Genomic DNA, 23,424 nt, shown 5'->3' with positions numbered 1-23,424 from the left:
ACTCCTTGGGACTCCTGATAGACTCCCAAAATATGGCTGATGATGTCCGGACCAAGAGCAGCCACAGTGGCCTCACTCCGCTGGCTGACAGAATCACTCCCATGTAACCTAGACCCATGGGCCTGTACCCTTGTCACCGGATGCCCCCACCAACTTTTTCCTTGACTCTCACTGTCCAAAGCGTTGCCCTGCACCTCAGGATCCAGGACTGGGGGCATACGATGGTAGACACTGTGCTCGGGACACAGGTTGGGGGAAGAATGGTTGCCTGTAATGTTAATGCAACAGGGCTAGGAGGTGACGTTGTGGGCACAGTGAGACTCACTGTTGCCATCTGACCAGGTTGTTCAAATGGGCAAGAACCATCCTTGATGTTCAGATATCCAGGATTGTTGTCGTCACTGAGGGCTTCATCCAAGGGGGTTACTGGCAGTCTGTTCCATGGCCTCTGTGTGGCCAGTGGCAGATCCACCTGTTGATGTAAAACGTACTTGTCACTGGTTGTTGTGTAACATCTTCCATTAATGGTTTAGAGTTACAGTAAGCAGAGAGCTTGCACAATGTTAAGCAGTAGTTAAACCATTTGTGGCAAGTAACCATGGTATTTGTGAATTGAAGTGGTATGTGTGAAGCATGCCAACTCAGTTAGACTCAAGCAGCTGCTGAGATGTGCAGATCAGTTGCACTTGGGAAGATGACCTAAAAATGACATCCTGCCACCAGTGAAGCCAACACAGTGGAGAGGCAATATTTGCCTTTGACCGCTTAGGGGCCTAGTTGAGTGGGATGCAGGCAAACCCAGGACTTGGTTGCATATGTGACTGGAGTCAATGTGTCTACTGCTGCTGCTGCCAATCTGGTGATGCATCTTGAGACCTTAGGAATACATCTTGCGCACACTGGGTAAGCTGTCCTTAATAGTTTCATCTTGGGTTAGCAAGTCAAGATAAAGCTAGGTAGATAGACACGTCTCTGATTTGAACATGATCTGTGCTTGTTCACTCCCAGGTGAGTACACTTCATTTGTGAGTTGTCAACCAGGGGTCTTCAGAACAGAGAACACTGTGCTGGTTGTTGGATTTGCTGAAACAGTACATACTGGGAGTTACCGTTAGGTCACACCCTGTACTACACAGAGTAGACCAATGTTGTCCCTCCAAGTGCATACACTTAATTTGAGAGTTGACAAATGGGGCAAGTGAACACTGTGCTGGTGGTTGGAGTAACAGAAATAGGGCCTGCTGGGAGTTGCAGTCTGATCACTTTCTCTACCACACACAGTATACAAATCTTATCACCCCAGGTGAGTGAAGTTCATTTCTGAGTTAACAAACAGGAGTCATTAAACAAGAGAACACTAGGCTGGTGGTTGGATTTGCGGAAACAGTGCCTCCTAAGAGCTGCAGTCAGGCCACTCCCTATACTACACACAATAGACCAATGGTATGCCCCCATGTGAGTACACTTCATGTGAGGGTTGACAAACAGACGTATTGGGGCATGTGACCACTGTGATGGTAGTTGAAGTAAGAGAAACAGGGCCTGCTGGGAGTTTCAGTCAGGTCACTCCCTGTACTACAAACACATGTCAAATGGCATCCCCCCGGTGAATACACTTCAATTGAGAGTTACGACACAGAGGTATTTGGACAAGTGAACACTGGGCTGGTAGCTGGAGTTACAGACACAAGGCCTCCTGGGAGTTGCAGTCAGGTCACTCTCTCTTCTACACACACTATACAAATAGTATCCTCCCAGGTGAGTACACTTCAATTGTGAGTTAACATACAAGGGAAATTGTGCAAGTGAACCCTGTGCCAGTGGTTAGAGTTAATGAAACAGGGCCTCCTGGGAGATGCAGTCAGGTCACTCCCTCTACTTCACAACACTTGACAAATGGTATCCTTCCAGGGAGTTGCATTCAGGTCACTCTCTCTAGTACACACACTATACAAATGTTATCCTCTCCAGGTGAGTGAAGTTCATTTGTGAGTTGACAAACAGGGGTCATCGGACAAGAGAACAATAGGCTGGTGGTTGGATTTGCTGAAACAGTGCCTACTGAAAGTTGCAGTCAGGCCTCTCCCTGTACTACACACACTTTTTTTAACACTTTTATTTTATTGGCATTTCAGCTTAAGCAGGCATAGCACAATACCTTATTCGTTTCATGACATACTTCGTAGCATTTGTACGAGCGACACAATTAGAGTTTACAGGTTTAGTGAACTTTATGCATTACATGGTGTTTTTGCTTTGCCACTAAGATTATCACTCCTCTGTTAGGATATAAGTATTACTCAATTGTTCAAAAAATCTTATTAGTGATCTGGAACGGGGGGAGTGAAAATATAGGTAATCATGTCGTATAGGGCCAGTGCCTAGTGTCCCCATCAGTAAATACTCATGCCATCTAAGGAGTACCAATCAACTTCATTGGTTGTAATATTTAAAGAGAGAACTAACCAAAAATTAAACCAACAGTATAGAAAAACTAAGAATCGGCCCGTGGTCCCTGGACATGTGCAATCAGGCTGTATAACGATAGTAAGTATGTATATCATCTTTTATGTAATATCTTTTAATCAATGTGTGAGGGTAGTTCCCCGATTGAATGGGTATGCAGGGGAGGTAACAATTTGTTCATGTGCCAGTCTCCTGGTGGTCCTGAAGTTGTCTCAAGGGCGCCAGTCCTATACCTCTCTCCTATAAACTTGTTAGAGTGCTCCCTGTATTGCTTTCCAAGTCTGTGTCTACTCCTGCAGCAATGTTTTCCCAGCCATCAATGACCTCTGTCCACAGTGGGGCCAATGGCCTGCCCCTCATCCCTTGAGCCAGGAGACCAAATGTGAACCCTCCCCAATAGACAGCATAGTGTGTACGACCTTGTGTGTGGGAGGTTCACCCTCCATCTCTCTCCTGAGGGCCCGGCTAGTCCCCACTACCTCCTCATATGTCAGAAACTGCCCGCGGAGCAAGCCAGTCTGGTCCACAAGATCCTTAAACGAGATCATCATTCCCTGACTATACAGTGCGCCTAGCGTATGTAGGTCCGTGGCCGTCCAACAGTCGAGTTGTCATTTCGTAAAGCAAGAGAGGGGGTCTCCATGGGGCATTCCTACTAATGGTATATCTGGCGCTTAAGACACCTCTGTGTGTGTTCTTCTGCGAACTCTCTGCCAGCCAGGGCTGTTGTCTGTAATATTCCCCTCCTAGTGCCTTGTGTTTTAGGCAGAAGCAGCCCGTCCACTAGTCCGCTACTACTGAATCCCTCCCTCATCTACTGTCAGCTCCATAAGCTCCACTCCACAAACCTACCGCGCGGGCCACTGCAGCTGGGCCGCAAGAAAATAAAACTCAAAGTTGGGGACTCCAAGACCCCCGGGGTCCGGAGGTAGTCATAGAGTGGCCAGGGCCACTCGCTGCCACCAACCATCCCAAAGCAATTCCCTAAGTAGTGTGTCTAGCGGCAGAAACCAAGAAGGCAGCAGGGCAATAGGCAAGTTGGTAAAATAGTAGAGCAGTCTGGGCAGCACAACCATCTTAATGAGAGATACGCGTGCCATAATAGGCAAACAAAGGGAGCGCCAGAAGGCAACACTGGATCGCAGTGCCCGAATTGCTGGACCCAAGTTGCCCATCCTAAGGTTCTGTGTCCCATGATAAATCTGGATGCCTAGATATTGGAAGGTATGTGGTGCCCAGGATACCTCCTCCGGGCATGAAGACGGACGACCCATTCCATGACGCCAGGAAGATGCAAGTCTTTCTTTTATTTAATCGGAGACCAGAACATGCTCCGAACTCGTCTAGCAGTTGGAACACCTGGGGCAGCATTTCTGGACCATTGTAAAGATAGATAAGCAGGTCATCTGCGTACAAGGAGACTACCTGGAAGCGTTCACACCAACATATTCCCCATTTTTGGGCCTTATATCGGAGTTTCGCTGCCAGGGGTTCTATGGCAATGGTGAATAGCAAGGGGGATAAAGGACACCCCTGTCGGGTTCCTCTGTGTATGTCATAGCTGCAGGAAATAGTTTGTCCTCTCCTAACATGTGCAGTAGATTTCGTGTAAAGCAAATTAACCCATTCGCCCCAGGCCCTGCCCAAGCCCAGCCGCAACACAGTGGCATCAAGAAATTCCCAGCTTACCGTGTTGAAGGCTTTTTCAAGATCCACCGACACAATTATTGTCATCAAAGCCAAAGGATGTAAATCATCGTAGAGCAGGGAGTACAGCCTATGGAGGTTATTGGAGGTGCTACGGGTTGGAATTAACCCATTCTGGTCCTCCTGTATGAGGGTATTCATATGGGGAAGCAGTCTTGCGGCAAGTGCCTTATTGAGGATTTTAAAATCAGTGTTGAGCATGGACAGGGGCCTGAAATCAGTAACTCTCCTGTCAGCATGTTTAGATTTGGGCAAGGTGATCATTATGGCCTCTCTGGTCATGGTATACATCTCCATCAACCTGGGAGCCAGGACATCACAGCCCAATTTATAGAACTCTGAGGGCAAGCCATCAGAACCCAGGGTCTTGCCCACTGCCAGCGTTTTAATGGCTGCTTTAATCTCCCCCACCGATATTTGTGGGTCCAACACCACTCTATCCTCATCAGCGAGGACATTCTGAGGCAGTGCGGACAAGAAGCCTTCCCTCACAGTAGATGAGTCCACTCGGAGGGGACCATACAAGGATTTATAATAGGTTGTGAGCTCAGAACTGATCTGAGTAGGTGCATAAATAATGTTGCCCTCCCTAGTCATCAGGGGAGTGGTCAGTGTCCCTCCAGCCTCTGGGTGGATCAACCGTGCCAATAACCTCCCGCTTTTCCTTCCTCTTCATGAACTTTGGCCACATAAGTCTTGTAGTCATGACACCTAAGGTACTCTAGCGCCGTCTAATATTTCTCCCTGAGCTCCAGTAGTTTTGCCTGCATTCCTGGTGTGCCATCCAGATCATTATCATGTCTGTGTAATTTGTCCTCTAAGTGCAAAATGTCCAGTTCAAGGTCTCTTCTGATGCTCACCGTCTGTCCAAGGCAATGACCCTGCACTACCACTTTTAAGGCCTCCCATTCAATGCCTCTACTAGACGTCGACCCCGGGTTCAGAGTCAAGTATTCCGTCAGCCTTTTTAGTAGCGCTGTGCGATATACATCATCTTCCAATGCTGCCGGGTGCAAGCGCCAAGTTGGGATAGGTTGGCGAGTTTCCATCGTGGTCAGATGGATCAACAGCGGGCGATGATCAGATACCGTCTGGCCCAAGTATTCGGAGTGTGTAACCGCCCCACTAAGAGAGGCTGAGCAGAGCACTCCGTCTATTCTGGTGTGCACGCGATAAAGGTGTAAGTAGTATGAGTAGTCTATACCAAGAGGGTTCTGAAGGCGCCAGATATCCACTAGATCCCAATGGGAGATCCAGGTCGACATGCCTTTTGACACTCTGACAGCTGCCGCCCCCTGAAGCGGAGCGGTTGAACGGTCTAAGTCAGGGTCCAGCACTCCATTAAAGTCTCCCCCAAGTAAGAATGGAACATTAGTAAAGCGTGCCAGCCGGGCAGACAATGTATGTAGGAACTAAAGCTTGTCCTCGTTCGGGGCGTAAGTACTACCCAAGACCAGCGGCCTGCATTAAAGTCGCCCCTCCACTAAAACATATCAGCCCTCCTTATCTGTTTCAATGGTAGTGGCCTCAAAGGGTACGCCTGCTCTCACCCATATTGCTGCTCCCCTTGCGTGTGCCAAGTATGTAGTTGCAAACAACTGTCCCCGTCAACGCCGTCATTCGAGGTCTGTTTTCACCTGGGTGAGGTGAGAGTCTTGTAACATGGCAATGTGTATCCCCCCTACGTTTCATATATGAAAGTATCTTGTGTCGTTTTGCAATCAAACCCAGACCCCTGACATTCCAGGACATTATTTTAGAAAAGGGATGCGTCGCTGCCATACCATCTAAAAGGGTTATCAGGGAACTTGTACCTCCCCCTTTTGCAGTTCCCCACCAACCACTGCAATAGCACATCACGTATTCCTAAGTGACCACGGGCTAGAACAGGCAATACAAACAACCCCCAACTCCCCACCCCAAGAGCAGACAAGCAACTGCTGTCCACCCAAACCATAGTAACCAGTATATGAACAAGTGGTATCATCATCCAATTGGATTGGCCAACGGTTGATCTGGGGGTCGGCCTCAGTAGCACAAGAGCAATCTGTCCGTGCTCCAGCCTTCCCGCATCGTAGCCTTATGAGATCAACAGGGCTAAAAGTGTGTAGGCCCTGTGGATTCAGACAATGTTATCTGACATCTGAGGTGTCACGTGTGAGAGCTCCTTCATCACACTAACCACTGATTCTCCATCTGAGGAGTCTCCCCTGTCCAAAGTCGCAGGCTCAGACCTCTGGCCGTCGTCCGAACTTCTCACCTCCATCTGGGAGGCCGCCACCTGGAGCACCTCTCTCTTCCCCTGGTGCGCCTGTTGGTTTGTGGGTTTTGTCACCTGGTGGCCACCCGCAGAATCTCTGGTGTGTCTTCTCTTACCACGACGTCGAGTTTGTTTGCGTTCCACCTGTTTGGTGCCTATAGTGCCTGCACGGTATGACTCGAGCCATGCCCATGCTTCATCATGTTCTTGAAAAAAGTGTGTAGTGCCATCTTCTTCAGTTTTGATGGGAACAGCAAAGAGTATCGGAGTCCCTCCTCCCACAGGGCTCGCTTCACTTCAGAGACGGTGGCTCACAGAGATTGGACCACCATTGTAAAGTCTGGAAAGAAGGTGGCACGGCCATTTGCTACCTAAAAGGGGCCTGCCTCGCGGGCCGCCTGCAACAGCAGGTCACGGTTTCGGTAGTGCAAACGTTTTGCCACTATTGGCCGGGGTGGTCTTCCCGGCTCTGGCCTGCGAGTCAGGACTTGGTGTGCTCTCTCCAGTGCAAAGAACGGCGAGAGGGGTCGCTCGCCCATAAAAGTGCGCAACCAGGTCTCTAGGTAGGCCCCCACATCAGTGCCCTCGACGCACTCTGGCATTCCAACAATTCATACATTATTGCGCCGACTGCGGCCTCCGCATCCTCAGCGCGGCGATCCAATACCTGAACCTGCTTGGAGAGCTGGGTGATCTGGACCCATAGGGCCCAGTGCATGGGTTGTAGCTCCTCCAGGGTTGTTTCAGGAGCTTTCCCCCATCAACCAGTTTGTGATGGTCTGTTCATAAGTGACTTAGTTCTGCAGAGACCTTTCCGATTTCCAGGCTCAGAGTCAGCTTAGTATCCTCAATCGCCCCAACGATCTTGTTCAGGGTGTCCTGCATCGTGGTAGTCGTTGCGCTCTCTCCAGCCTCACCGTTAGCCAACTGTCGGGCGGGCCCCAGCGCCGCCTGGGCTGCCCCTTGTGATTTGGGCCTGAGTTTCCCCATAACCAGCAAGGATCTGGAAGCAGCTGGGACCCACCGCCGTCCAGTGACCAGTAATGTGGATTGGCCCTTCAGCATAGGACACTAGTGGCTATACGTCTTGCGGATCTCTTCACACAGCGATGGAGTCTCCCAGGTCAATCTAGCGCAAGAGGGTCAGTCCTGTACCGCAACAATCTCTCAGATACAGATATCCACTATCTCCGCTCACGTGGGTCTGCTCTCCAGGGGGATATGGTGGCCATTCCAGCATCGGGCCCCACGTCAAACACCCCTAGGCCGGCAATTCCATCGCATGTAGTGAAGGGTGGGGCAAGGAACACTTTCCGTCGTTTGTACTTTTCCGGGGGACCCCCTCTCTAATGCCTCTCCTTTTAGGGGACCAGGGAGGCCAGGGGTCCGCTACAACTTCCCTGCTGCCTTCTCACCTCGCCTAAGGCCCCCACGAGTCTTGCAACCAGTCCGGGGGGGCACTCTTATCCAGGATCATTTGTGCCGCCTCACAGGAATCTGGGCTGGGCTGCACCACCACCACCTCACCAGCTGCGTTCGGGGCACCACAACACACCTCCAAGTATCACCCCAGCAGTCAGCCGGTCGCCGAACGCTCAGGTGCACCCATGCACCACAGGCTCCTCTTTGCTGCTGGCCTCTCTTCAGCCCACCGGCCCACGTGGTAGGCAGCGCAGGGCCACGCCACTCCAATCGGCCGAAATGTCTACCCTGCCAGTACAGCCAGCGGTGGCACTCGGTGCCCCTCGGGCCTCTCAGGGGTCCGGGCCGAGCCGCACATCCAGCACCTTACCAGCCGCACACGGACACTGCAACCCTGCCCCCAGCACCACTCCGGCATCCAGCCGGCCAGATGCACACCTGCACCACAAGTTCCTCTTCACCGCCAGCTGCTTTCCAGGTCAGCGGCCCTTGCGGCAGGCGGCGTCGGGCCTCACCTCTCTAGTCTGCCAGGATGTCCGCTCGGCCAGCACAGCCAGCGGCGGTACTCTGTGCCTCTCGAGACCTGGTCTCCCAGTTCACTCCTGGCAAGCAGGCCCCCGCCTTCTCACAATGTCATGGGCCCCCGCCCAATAGCCTGGGAATATCAGGATTTTGAGCTGGCTGGCTGGGAGCTCTCGCTCTAAGCAGCTGCCATCTTAGCTAGGCAAGCTCTGCCCCCGCGTACTACACACACTTGACCAATGTTATCCCCCCAGGTGAGTACACTTCATTTGAGAGATGACAACCAAGGGTATTTGGACAAAAAGACACGGCTGGTGGTAGAAGTTGCTGAAACAGGGCCTGCTGTGAGTTATAGTCAGGTCAATTTCCCTTCTCCTGACTAATTGTCAACTATTGTGTTTTACATATCTGTATGCAGGCTGAATTTATGTTTGTGCATACATTGTCATTTTGGGACATGCATGGACCCTGGAATGTGTTTCTGTTATGGTGAGATTTCCAGGCCCCATTTGGACATATGGCATGTGATAGGCCTTGATAACTATGATGTTGGGTCCAATGATACACATTGACAGTTTTAACACCCAGATACTCTCGGTATTGAATGTTGGTGAAGTACATGAATAAGACAGGGGGCAAATTTCAGCTGTGAGCATGCAGGACATTGCATTTCTGTGACATTTTTTGTGTTGTGACTTACCAGACTGCACTCTCCCAGGTATTTCTGTCAAGCCCTCAGGATGCAAGATGGCCAAGACCTTCTCCTCCTATGGAAAGAGTATTTATCATTAATGGGGCACTGGAAGGGCCACCACCAATCTTCTTGGCCTGCAGCTGGTGCCTGGAGACCATGGATTAGACCTTGCCCTTGAGGTTGTTCCACCTCTTCCTGATGTCCTTGTTTGTGAGCAGGGTGGTGCCTATAGCTTTCCCTCTGTCGACGAGCCTGTCTCATATTTCCATTTTCCTGCTGAGAGGAGTGTGTTAGAATTGTGCTCCAAACAATTGTGGCTCTACTCTTATGATTTCATCTACTATGACTCTTAACTCATCTTTGGAAAAACAGGATTTTTGGAACGTTACATGGCATGGTGGAAAAAAACACTAATGAGGGTGACAGGGACTTACTTAACAGGGGAATTGCAATAGGGTGTGAATGGACAAAAGTGTGTGCAGGGTGTTCAATGGAATGGTGGAAAAGGGGATGCCTAATCTATATACTCAACAGATTTCAGTTGCTTGGGCTTATTTGTCTTGCTGTGTAAGTGCAAAGGTTTGTGGTCTGTGACGGGATGTGTTTTATAGTGTGCTTTGCAGGTGTGTCCACTTAGCCAATGTATGTCAGTTCTGTTGTTTTTTAATTCATCCAGTGTGCAGTTGTGAGTAACTTTGCTGACTGCGAACCACTGCGGTCCTGACTACTATTGGCTGACCACCATGAAGGGACCATCACGGTGACTGTGTGCTTGTAATAAGGTTGGTGGTTGGCTGTGGTGTTGACGGCGCTGGAGGTCAGACCGCCTATATCCAGGCTGCTATCCTGCTGCCATCTGCTTTTTTTGCTTGGTGGTTCTGCCTGTATGACTCGTAATCGGATGTCTGAAACACAGCCGGAATGGCAGTCTTTTCAGGACAGCCAACATGGCGGTCTGGTGGGCCAACCGCCAAATTTGTAATGAGGCCCTTAGTGTTAAGCTCAACAATAGACACCTAGCAGAAATCGGCACCCTGTTAAAGGCAAAGAATGTCATCATCCATCAATCTGACATGGGTAGCAATGTTATGGTCTTATCCACATCAGCATACATAAATGAAGGTATGAGACAATTCAGTAATGATGCATTCTATGTTATGGTAACATGATGAGATTAACAAGACTAATGCTTTTACAAGCTGCTAATTGATTGGAGAAATTGTAGCCTAATTGAGTGGGAGGAATGTTTTACATCTGTTACCTAAAATACATAAGGATCCTGACAACCCCCAGGTAGGCCCATAGTGTCCTCCATGGGATCCCTGTTGGAAAATATATCATGTTACACTGATTATTTCTTATGACCTTTTGTGACTGCCTTGCCTTCCTACATACAGGACAGCAAGGACTTTCTCAGGAGAATTTGCGATATTCCTTGGTAGCCAGACTATTTGATGGTCACTCTTGATATCACCAGCCTGTTTACCAACATTAAACATAGTGATGGTATTACTACATGGTAACATTTCTTGAGGGCAAGATCAATGTCATTTTTTTCACCACACTGAGATGCTTCTAACTATGATTCAGTACTGCTTAGAGAAAAAATAAATTCAGTTTCACTGCCAAACTGTACAGACAGGTTCCAGGTATGGCGGTGGGCACCTGCTTTGCTTCCAGCTACGCTAATCTATGTATGTGGTGGTGGGAGCAGCAGGTGTCAGGCACTATGGAGGAATTCAACACCTATGTAGTCCTCTGGACCAGATACATAGACAATTTGTTTCTCATCTGGTGAGGAGGCAAAGACCAGGCCTCCTGGTTCATTGTTAAACTCAACTCTAGTGAGTTGAACCTCAAATTTGAGGGCAGAATGAGTGAAAACAGTGAGGAGTGCCTTGATTTGAAGGTGTCAACGGTGGATGACAAACTTATATCTAGTCTGTTTAGAAAGAGCACTGCCAGGAATTCTTCACTCCAAGCTAGCAGCATTCATCCCACTAATTCAATTAAGAGCATTCCTTTTGGTGAGTTCCTTAGGGCACAGAGAAATTGCAGTACAGATGAACCATTCAACAGTGAATGTGGAACTATGCTGGTGAGGTTTAGAGAAAGAAGCTACAGTAACATAATGCTGTCCACCACCCTTTCTAAGACTCAAGGTGTCCACAGGGATACTCTCCTGATTGATGCCAAGAGTTCCAGGGAACAGTTCACCTACCCCCAGGAACCACATTTAGAAATGAGGCTGGGTCAGTCAGAAACATTTTGAAAAAACATGGGATATCTTATCTACTGAAGCTACCCTCTCTGACACAATTGGGAATCACCCCATATCACTTTTAGGAGAGGGGTTACCTTAAAGGAAATACTTAGCAGAAATGAAGTCACTCCAGGTAGTGCTACACAAATGGAAAGGCCGAAAAGATTTTGCATCTGTTCTAAATGCAAGGCCTGTAAATTCAGTAAGAATACTAAAAAATATGTTTCTCCTCTACTTGGCACTGAAAGATACATTAACAACCTTTTGAATCGTCAATCTGATTTCTGTATCTATGCCCTAGTCTATCCTTGTGAAAAGATGTACATAGGCATTGTGATTCATGGATTCTGGAACACATGAAGGCCATTAAGAATCAGGATTATATTAAAAACCCAGTGGCCCGGTATTTCACAGACTTTCACAATGGCAACAATACTTTGATGAGATTCTTTGCCTGGGACAGGGTGGAGATTTACGCTATGGGTGGGTATCGTATACAGATGCTAGGATGCCTTGAATCCAAATATATTGTTGAGCTTAACACGAAGAGTCCTTATGGCCTGAGCTCAGAAGAGGAATTGGCAGTAGTTTTGGGGGATTGTAGTTCTCAATTTGTCCTTTGTACCTTACTGTTAGTGACATCGCGGGTGCCCTTGGGGGGCCTTTCTGGGAGCAAGTCTTTTGTACGGTATTCAAGGATTAACATTTAATAATGTGCTTGCTTCCATTTCTTCGCCCATAGGCTTTAACCTTCTTATCTCTCTCTTTTTCTTTCCATTTTTGTTATATGTGCCCTATATTAGTGGCCTAAGGGAACTTTAATTCATGCCCGTGCCATGCACTGCTAATTACTTCACAAATTACAGCACTCATGACATCTTTGATAACATCATTGATAATATCAATGTAATATTTGCAGTAAACGTTTTGATAAAAGAACAGTGCATGGCAGGAGCGCAAGGTATAGTTACTTTAGGGGATAACTTATAGTTACTTGAGATAACTATAACTGGTGAATTTCTATAGTTTGATACAGTTAAAATGTAACAACAGCGATTGATTAAAAGAATTTGTTGGTTGAGAATGTTGACTCATTCTTTCGATTGTCAGAGCTTGAGGATGAGTGTTTTGAGGGAGGGATACCCAGGGGAGATCCCTTGAAGAGGTGATGGGGTAGAGTTGTCTGCTGGAGGAGATTCCAAGTTTAGAGTTAAATCCTCGACTATTCCCCCTACTGTTTAGGACAATATAACATTGTTCTCAGGGGCTGTAGTAAAGGATGTTAAAGAGTTCAATGAAAAACAAATGTTTGCGAAAGGAAATGTGCAGAGACAAAGGGAGATTAATGCACTAGAAAACAAAATTGAAGAATGACACTGATTGGGTAGTAAGAAAAGCAGATAAAGAAGGTAATGTAGTTCTCTGCCCTAGAGAATGGTATCTCAAGGAGGCCTATGCTCAGTTAAATGACACTGCTTGTTACACAAAAATAGAATGTCAGGAATATATTGAGGCTATTGATGAGTACTATGATCGACTGAAAGGACAGCATGAAAGAGAATTATTGAATGATGACTAATTGAAATTTTTGAAGAATGACTTTCTGAAACTGCCCACTTTCTAATTAATAAGTAAGGTTCATGAGAATCCACAGAAACCACCAAAAGAGACAGATTATTTCAGCTACAGGTAGTCTTCTTGAGAATGCTTCAAAATGTGTCTTGGAATCAGATATGTTGATGATAACATTAGATGTTTTGTCACTATATACCAGCATAGTTCATGATGATGGATTAAGGACCATAAAGCATTTTTAAAGAAAGACCCATTAGATATTTAAGCATATTAGGATGCTTTGCAAAGTGACTGAGTTCTTTCTAACCAGGAATATATTATTTTTTGATGGGCACCTGTATAAGCAACAGCAAGGGACAGCAATGGGCACCTGCTGTGCCTTCGCTATGTGGCTTTGCATATGGGGTGGTGGGACGAGAAGGTGGTCTCTGAGCTATCTAGCATCTGGAATCAGAATATCATTTTGTGGACAGAGTTCTTTGATGATGTATTTGTAATTTGGAAAGCTGACATGTTGTCCGCACAATCTTTTGTCAGTAAACTGAATAACAATGGCCTGAACTTGGTATTAGCATGTAGTATCAGTGCTGGCCACAGTGAGTTTTTGGAAGTCTCTATAGATATATAGACTGGCAATATGGTGACAAATATCCATAGGAAGATTATGTCTAGAATAAGTACGCTGAATGCTGCAAGTTTCAATCATGAGAGTTTGAACAAGAGCCTTTCCAATGGCAAATTATTATCAGCTAGGAGCGTTTGTAATAACAAGAGCAACAAGTGAAGAAATGAAGGAGAGATTTAGACAGAGGGACTATAGCCAGAATATTTTAAGGGCGTCTTTTTGAAGGATTGGAAGACTCCCTCATGAAGAAGTGTTATTTAAGGAGAAACTGTGAAGACAAATATGAGAAACACAGAAGTGAGGTTCATCACTATTTACAGTAGGGACTACTTTTAAGTGCATAAGATACTTTAAAAACATTGGCACTTGCTGAGGAGTGATGTGACTATTACAAAAAAGATTCTTGGTAAGTCCCTTATAGACTATAGGAAGGACAGACTAGTGGTTGATGACATAAGAAGCAGTAAGGGTGCATGGTTAAAGCTTAAGAATAGCTTTAACAAGTGTAATAAATGTAAAGCCTGTAGATATGGGAAAAACATTACTGTAGTGCAAGCAACTTTGGGAAGGAATTAAAAATTATGAAACAGCTTACATGTAGGACAGATTTCCCAGTATATATGTTGAAGTGCAGTTGCAATATGGTATATATGGGGAGCACCATCTTAGACGCCCACAAATGAATCTTGCAGCACCTAAAGGTGATTAAAAATGAGGACAAGTCCTATTTTGCGGCTAGAGATTTTTGGAAGGAACATCAAGGAAATACAGAGCAGCTACAGTATTCAGTAATTGATACTGTTGCCAGAAGTCTGAGGGGTGGGAATAGAGAGAAATTACTGCACAGACCTGAAGTACAATATATTCTGCGGCTTCGTTCATTGGAATCTAGAGGGTTGAATGTAGATAATGAATTGCGTATATTTGCATGAATTAATATTGCTGTTTTCTATCCCATTTCTTTCAGTTTTGCATGATTTTAACCTGCTCTTTTTTGTGGTTTAATGTTCAGTAACGGCAGACCAGAACAGTGTTTTTTAAGAAAGATTATATCGAAAGAATGAAATAGTCTAGATGTATCGAATTTCACGGACTTCGCATTTGTGTTTTGTACAATTTTTCTTTTGTTGTGATAGTTTGATGAGAAAATGATGCATTGACTATATGTGAGCCCACTTGGGTAGAATTGGAATTCTGAAAAGTTTGTTAATATTGAAGTAGTTTATAAATATATACCCCCTTTAAAGTTGGTAGTAATGTAGTTGTGCATTGATGCAAAAGCCACAACACACTGAATAGGGCTCATGAAAGCTAATTTATTTTTATGTTTATTTACGTTTTTATTGGTTGAAACGAGTATTAGACTCTTTCTTTAAATTGATGGTAAATAATTCTAAATGGAAAAGTGAAAGATGGCGCTCTGTAAGGATGGCCGCCATGATTTCATTACTAATATGTAGTCAGTACTGGTCCGTGGTTTATGTTTGCTATAATTGATAATGTTAAAATGCAGTTGACGAAATGATGTATGCACATAGGTAGTACATTTAAATTATTAAAACATTAGTATAAGTAAAATACATCTTTTTATTAATTATGTTGCACTATATAAATATTTATTTTACATCATCTTATTTTTTATATTTTAAATCTATTACTATAAATATTTTTTGATTAATTATGTTACATTGTATATGGAACAGCAGGAATGACAACTTTTTTGTTGTTCCATTGGAATTAAAGATATTGGGCCAGATGTATCAAGAAGGCCTTTTGCGAGTCGGAAATAGCGATTTTTAAGAAATGGCTATTTCTGATTCGCAAAATGCAATGTATCACATTTGCGATTCTGTAATAGCGATTTCTTAAAAATAGCAAATGCTATTACTGAATCACAAATTGTGATACCGGCCCCATTCACACCTATGGGCCTGTAGGCCCATATTTGTGAATTTTTTGCATTTCCAAAATTGCGATTTCTTAACTGGAAATCTCAATTTTGGAAATGCAAAACCCCAGGGTGCTGGGGGCCTAAGGCCCCCTCTGCTGCACCCCAAAATGTTTTTTAGGACATGTAAGGTGCACACACGCCAAAAGGGCATGTGTGCTATACATGTACATTTTAAAAATGCATTTAAATGCATTTTTTAAATTTGCACATGGTCACCACCAAGTTCAACTTTGTGGTAAATAGTGATTCCTTAATGCCCAATTTGCATTAAGGAATTGCTTCTTACAAGTGCTTAGAAATAGCAAATAAGGAATCCTTATTTGCGATTTCTTATTTAGAGAGTCGCAATTTGCGACTCTCTAAACAGGGTCGCAATTTTAAGGAATCGCTATTTTAGCGATTCCTTAAAATTGCTTTCAGAATACCTTTAATACATTCTGAAATGGCTTTTTTGCATTCGCAAACGGGCATTCGCACCGTTTGCGAAAGCAAAAAGCTTTCATACATCTGGCCCTTTGTCTGAGGTTTAGACGAACTGGGCTAATTAAATTAGCATAAGATCTATTCTAACCACCTAATTCTCATTAAATCAGGGAATTAAGGATTTGCAAAATGTGCGTAATTTGCTGTAGTGTAATTATCAAAAATACTGCAACATTAGGCCAGATTACAGAAAAATTAAGCAAAATGCATCTCACACTCAAAAAATTACCCATAGAGTCTAAAAATTAAACTCAAAAATGTAATTTCGAGTTGACTTCCGGTTGCTTGCCTGAACAGTTTACAGGGATAAACAAATCTAACCTGAAATGTTTGTTGTGTTCCATGGGAATTGCAATGGGTGTTCCCATGCAACACTCATGGATTTTGACGCATCCCCAGGTTTACAAGGACACGTAAACCTGGGGATGCGTCAAAACCTTACACCTCACCAGGGGTGGGGCAACGAGGAGAAATATGTTTATTTCTTCTCCATAATTCCTCTTTCTATGTGTGCGGGAATGTGGCCCTACCTGCACAAAAACAATTATGTGTGCAACGCAGGCACCATGGTGCAATGGTGCTGGCATTGGCACTAGGCTGCTGAAATGGCACCAGTGCAAGGGAAAAGGACAGGAATGCACTATTTGCCATAAACACTGCACATTCCTGCCCTTTCACTTTGGCGCAGGGCAGAGCAGCAAGATGACTTGCTACTCTGCCCTGCGCCTAATCCCCATAAATCTGGGCCATAGTTTCCATTTTCAATTTAGGGCATACAACAAATTGTTTGAAATGTGCTAGGTTCATAACTGGACTTTTTTCTGTTTTTCTTTTGTACCAGGAAAATAGTAACAGAAAACCAGATGGCTGAAGGGTGGATTCCCCTACTGCTTGTTTTTGCAGAAAGGATTGTACTTTTTGGGATAGTAAAGCAACTCAATTTCAGAATTGCTTTGGATTGTTACTGAGGTTGTACTAAGCCTGGTGCAAGTTTAAGACATGGGCTGCTCTGTGGATAACCAGTATTGGAGATTTGAAGACATTTTATTACATTTTTAATCAATAACACGTCATGAAAATTTGGGATGAATTGCTTTTCCTTTTTAAGTGGGTTGGTTTTTCTATAAACATTGTTTTTTCCTGAACAAAGAGCTTGAGAAAATATTTTCTTTAGTGCCAAAAATGAATGCACTGATGCCACTTTTGGCCATTTTGAACAAAAAAACAAAAAACTATCTATTTACTTTGACTAAAAAAAAAAAAATCCACCTAAACTGATACCTATCCATTTTGATCCTCAGTTCAGATCTCCTTTGTAGCATTTTTCATATTTCTTATTTAATTTGTTGATTTGGTTAGTTGTTGCCCACTTACAACGTACACTTCTCAGATGAAAGCTTTGATGATTCAGCTGGGCTACCGAGGATCAACCATGGAATGCTCATGGGACCTATTTATCTAGTAGACATCAGTTTGTTGAGGACATGTGAGAGCTCAGTCAAGGCTCCCATAAATTCCCCACACTAGCTTTACATAACTTAGCAATATGATTCCCTGTAATTGTCCTCTAAAACACTGTTTCTAGGTGAACTCAAGAGTTTAAGTATGTAGAGCACTGAAACTATGAGCCTCTGTTCAGGATGTTCCTGGTAATGCTTCATCACAACTGTCATTTTCGTTCATAGTGTGTTAAACATTTCACTCATGCTTTTTGCCAGCAAATACGCAGTATCCAATGTCACCGGTGGAAAGCCTCGGAATGTACAAAACAAAACCAAAAACAAGCAGTGGCAAAGCCAATAGTTATGATATTGTGTGCAGGCCTACTTATCTTTGTCAGTGACTCTATTTTGTCATGGTTTTTGTACAATTGTATTGTTGAGGAGATTAGCTAAAAGTAAACATATTTTGCTTTAAAAAAACACACATACTTATTGCCTGACTCTAATGGAACTATTTTGTGTGTAGATACGCCTCTTGTGAGAGATCAGAATGCTGTCACTCAGAATGAAATTAGCCAATTGCAGCTGAAATGGACTATCCCACTCACCATGCTACATGCTGTAGTGGGCAGAAGAAATCACAATCCACAATCCAAACCAATTGATAAACAGATGTCTGAGGTCGCTCGCACATTCTTACCCTTTTCTCTTGTGTTTGAACTGCTATCTTCGTGTGTTATTTGGGTGATAATTACCTATCATTGAACGGATTACTGATTATAATATATTGTTCTCTAACGTATTTATATTGCTTTCAAATATTAAGGGGAACAAAAATGTTGGTGATAATTCAATCTTCAACCTCTTTTTTCGCTTACACGATTACACGATGCACCTCCCGATTTGTGCCAGAAGATGGTGGTCTTGGAACTGTTATGAAACGAATGGACGCAGTTGTTATGATGGCGAAAACCGTAAAGGGAAATGCAAAGCGGTATGCTAAAGTAAGGATTGGGAACCGTTTCTCACTTCACACCAGCTTCACAGCCGAATCCTTTGGTAGGTCTGTGTGCCACGAGTAATCATGTGCTTAATTTTAGAAATAAACACACCGTCCCCATGCACCACATTCCGTGGCCCAGTGAAGGACGCTCATTCCATGGGCTGCTAGCTGGATGACTAAGGTAAGCAGCCCGGAAGCTAAGATTTTTTTAAAAAGTTACTTTTTGGATTTAGAAACTAATCATGTAAACGTGACGTCTAATGCCCCTTAAACGCAATTACCGGAAGAGAAGAAAGCGCAACCTCAGGTGAAAGTAAAGGAAATGGACGCACATTTTCACGCGCTAGGGTACTCTACTTATTACAACTTTTAAAAAAACAAGTTCGAGAAAAATCGCGTGCCAGAAGAAAGTCACTGCGTTCTTTGAGCGACAAATTACAAGATTTCTGCTCTATTTTAAAAGGGCAGAGCTTAAGGTAACACATGATATGGAGGGTCGGGGTGGTGAATTCTTCAGTCAGTGAGAGTCCTGGCCTGTCAACCCGTTTCCGTTTCACAACTTGATGCTGCCTTTCCACATCTCCAAATAATCTTAAACGGTTTGACAGCTGAGTGTGCTGGGCGCTCCCTAAAGAGCTAATTGTATAAAGTGCAGGTCCCAGGTCTCAGACCCTGCAGTGTCGACCCATCTTTTCATCCTTGCGAAGTTGATATAGGGAGTGCAAGTGGCTTGAGAACAACACGTGCTGACAGTGCCTAATTTGTAATAGAAAGGTGCTGGTGCCCAAAGCCCTCATCTTAAACATGCGGCTGCTGCAATTAAATGTGCGAACATGGAATACTGAGGCAGCGTAATCCTGAAGCCATCTCGGGCCTCTTTAATCCATTTACAGCCACTCCCTGTACCATCATCTCACTCTTGCAGCCTTCTGCTTTTTCCCATTGTGACTTTTCGTTTTTCTCTTCCTCCGTCTTTCCCAGATGTGTCTTTTGCTCGCAGTAAATGCTTGAGGCAGAAGAATATGCTCCGGCCCTCAAAAATAAGTGCGGGTGCTCCGCACCGGAAACAACAAGCACAGATTAAGCACTACGGTGCTGATGGAGCCCAGGGAAAGGTGACAATCTTCTTTATTTGCACAGGAAAGTGACCCTAAAGTAATAAAAAGTGGCGCCAGCTCTGCTTTGCACTAGTTTGCGTCACATCAGGAGGGCATACCAGGAGTGGTACATGGGTGTTCCCATGCAACCACCCATAGGTTTTGATACAAAACTCTACCTATGACCATTTGTAGACAGGGCTTTGCACCCAAAAAATAAAACCTCTTTGAGGATTGTGCTAGATATTTTAATTTTTCCAAACATTTCGGATTTTGCATGAGTGCACCACTGTACAGAACACATTTAACATGGGAAAGGTTTTAAAGCTTGTCTGTGCATGGTATTTTGTAGTGAGATGGCACCTTCCAGTACAGCCTCTGCTAGACAGCACACAGGTACCTTTAAATTATAGTGCTAACATGTGCATGGCGCAAAGCAGGCAGACTGTGCGCCAGAGCTAGGGAATAGATCATAGTTTTTGTAGCTCTCTCGTCCCTTTCTGGCAATGCCGTGCAGCAACTTTGTCCACCTAGTTGCATTGCATGACAACTTTATAAATCTGCCCTGGAATGTTGCAATTTACCTCCGCTGCCTCTGATTCTGTGCCCCCCTTGCTGCTGCACTGATGGCTGTGCTGAAGGTAAAAAACAAGGCATTCCATGCGGCGGGCTGTTGGCGAATATGAGAAATGAATACAGACAGTAAGGGCATATTTGCTATTTTTGCTTGAGACGCTGTATAGCAATGAAAGTTGCTGTGCTGTGTTAGGTGACAGGAAGGGATGTATATTGATAACAGCACTTCTGCTCGTTTCCCAAGTGTTGGCACCCTTTCTGGCCTCCTAGCTACACACACAAAGGCGTGTACATAAGTCCAGCACAGCTTTTGTATTACAAGTGCACTCATTCAGCACAAAGCGCTATGTTTAGACTACCTTAAAAACGTCGTTGCTTTGCGTGAATCTGTACAGTGCAGCACACGTGCAAAATTAAAAAAAGTTTGGGGAAAAGGAAACATCTTCTTTGTGCCTGCCTTGAGGAGGCTTACGCTTGTCAGAAAGCCCCGTCTACAATTGTTTGCATCAACGATCATGGGTGATAACTTGGAAAAGCTGCTGTGCCACCCATGGGACGCCCCCGTCATGCAAAGCAGCGTAGAGAGTCTTGCTCTGATGTTAGGCAACTTTCCAGCACAATGATTTTCACTGATAAGTAAATAAAAAATCAACACTTTGCGCCGGTTTCCATCAATTTTGCTGACTTTGTACTGGGGCAAAGTATTGATAAATTTGGCACAATGTTTATAGTGTGTGCTATATACATTATCTAAATGGCAATCTCCAAAAATCTTAACTAGCTGAAAAAAATCCAATTACGAATAATGAAGCGAGGCTACTTAAGTGGCAAGCAACAGCGGGCTCACCACACATGAAAAGTAGTTGATGGGGAATGCTTATCGATATCTACACCCTGGAGCTTTGAAATCTTCTGCTAGGTGGGGGCGCTGCCACAAAGAGGGGGAACTTAGCGACCCATGGTTTATTTCTCCGACACTCTCCAGGTCAGAAGACGCGCGCACTCTCTACCAGGAGCATAATACCGCCATTAGGGAAAAGGTTTTTTCTATGTAGCAAGGAATGAGAAAAACATAACCTTGTAGGTTTTTCCATTAACTAAACATTAATGCAAACTGTTTTACACCAAGATGGAGCCGATTACTTTGGGAATGCGTGGATGTTTGACCAATCAAAGCGTTATTTTTTGAGTTAGCTGAGATGACGCTAATTTGTGAATCTTATGCTGTATGAAACATTTTGTTTGGAACATAAGGCTATATTCCAGAGGGGCACATGCAATGCCCGTTGAAATTTAACTTTATACTAAAACGAATTTAACATAACATGGAGTATGAATTCTAAATATTTGATTAGATTGAGTAAATAGCCAGTGCAACTTTAAACTACAAATGATAATTTTTACCATCTGTTTAGTTGCTTAATATATTACTAGTGGCTGTGGTGAGTATGCGCGCAAAAATTCCTAAGAATATTAGTAATGAATGAAAGTTTATGTAATTAACAGCATGCAGGCCCTAGGGTTGAATCAGATTGCTGTGATTAGTCGATTACAGAGGTAATACAATTTCGTAAACATTCCCTGTTGTGGGAAAGGGTTTTGCTTGTTACAGTGTAAAATACATTTAAATACTTAGCTGAAATTCAAATAGAATGGATAAAATAAATAATTATTTGTTATTTTTTTCTTTGTTCACTATTAACACTAATTTAAGTTCACAATACAGGCACTGCTCTAAAATAGACTGTATCTTTAAATGGGCATTCACATTTATGACAGTCATAAATATATTGGATCTCTTTTTAAGGTCCCTTGTCTTGAACTCTAAAGTAACACCTAGCCAAACTTTTAGATAATAAACAAAAGACCTATAACACTCCGTAGAACAATTTTTTTATGGAAAGCGGGGCTGCATATTTACTGAACAATTTAAATTTCTTAGCTGCAAAATTTAGTTGGAGGGAAGTGAATTAAGAAGAATGAGTTCAGCTGAGATGGTTAGTATTTTTTGCTTTTGATTCTTTTCCATTTCTTGCCTAAAGTCACAAGTGGAAAGGCGCAAATAAAGGACGTTTGTGTGGCCCTGTTGCATACCCAGTGACATGCCTGGTAGCAGCTGTGCTTTGGGTTTCCTTACCTGTATGACCAACTGAGGTGGTGTCGATAACACTGAAATGTTGTTGGCTGACAACAAAAAATATTGTTGGCTCAACACCGTAGCTGTTTACCCTAGGGAATCTGTTGAAACATGAGAGTAAAGTCAAATCGTTTGTGACTCTCCTAGATGAAGAGCTCTCTCCGCAAGCCCAAATTAATTTTGTCTCGTCTTCTTGTGTTTATGCTGTTCATCTTCTAGAAAAGATCCATCCGTTCCTACCAACAGAACATGCAAGCTGTTTGCATCCTCTGCGCTCTTCTTCATTAACTGTTGAAAATAGTTAACGTCCATGCCTGCCGGATACAGCACTCATAAAGCATCATGGGATACAAACTTTTGCAGTTCTGAACAATATCTGAAAAAATACAACCAGGTTTGAGGAGCACAGAGAGCACACTTACATCACGTACAACTAAGAGTGAATTTTAAGTTTCTTTCTTTAAAGCATATTACTGTTCTTACCTATGGCAACGTTTCTCAATTTGTGGGTCTGAAAGAACTGTACACTCAGGTTCTCTCTTTCCACTTTTAGTCCCATGGATTCGGAATCACACAGGTGGCTGTTGCTTCGCCTATTTTGGTCCCAGGTTGTACCAAAAACATTTCACAACTGTCTACTGTTTATAGAAATCCTAAAGACGTTTATTTTTGTAAAATCCTTTAGAGTATCCTTTTTATGTTTTAATGTAAGTTTTATAACAAAATACACAGAGTCTACTACAATGCATCTATAACGCATAACGTGCAACAGTATGAACAGTATGTACATTTAAGATCTATGAAAGTGCATATCATGGACGAAGGTCAAGTCTGTGAGCTCGTAACATAGAGTCTGCAAATGTCTCCGCAGTCATACATGGTATACTGGGAAAGGAAAATAGTACATTATGGATCCTTTTTTGTCTTTGGTATTTTATTTTATTATTTTCTCGGTTTTAGCCGTTGTTTGTATGGTTTGTTTTCTATCAGTGCCAAGACATGCCAAAGGACAATGCAACATGCATCCTATCTGCCATTATACCAAGTGTTACAAATTTAGTATCTAGTTGGCAGAGGTTTGCACTCTACCAAAGTTTTGCGCTCTGTCTCTGGGACTTGCCTGGGTCTCCCTTGACCTTCCCCTCACTCTGCTGGGGGATCCTGAGCCTGAAAAGAATAAACATGTGCTCTTCTACAGTTA

The 23,424-nt window shown here is 44.0% G+C and overlaps 1 protein-coding gene across 1 annotated transcript in view; it reads left to right on the top strand.

The window, feature by feature from the left end:
- The window catches only part of FTCDNL1 (formiminotransferase cyclodeaminase N-terminal like), a 534,412-nt gene that overhangs the window by 472,766 nt on the left and 38,222 nt on the right, over positions 1 to 23,424 (top strand). Inside the window, exon 9 of the mRNA XM_069225764.1 lies at positions 18,326 to 18,469. Coding sequence (XP_069081865.1) covers positions 18,326 to 18,469 — 144 coding nt within the window. The remainder of the gene's footprint in view (positions 1 to 18,325; positions 18,470 to 23,424) is intronic.

Source organism: Pleurodeles waltl, chromosome 3_1 (genome assembly GCF_031143425.1).
Source record: "Pleurodeles waltl isolate 20211129_DDA chromosome 3_1, aPleWal1.hap1.20221129, whole genome shotgun sequence".
In the NCBI taxonomy this organism is placed as follows: domain Eukaryota; kingdom Metazoa; phylum Chordata; class Amphibia; order Caudata; family Salamandridae; genus Pleurodeles; species Pleurodeles waltl.
This window is presented reverse-complemented; position numbering and strand designations above follow the sequence as displayed.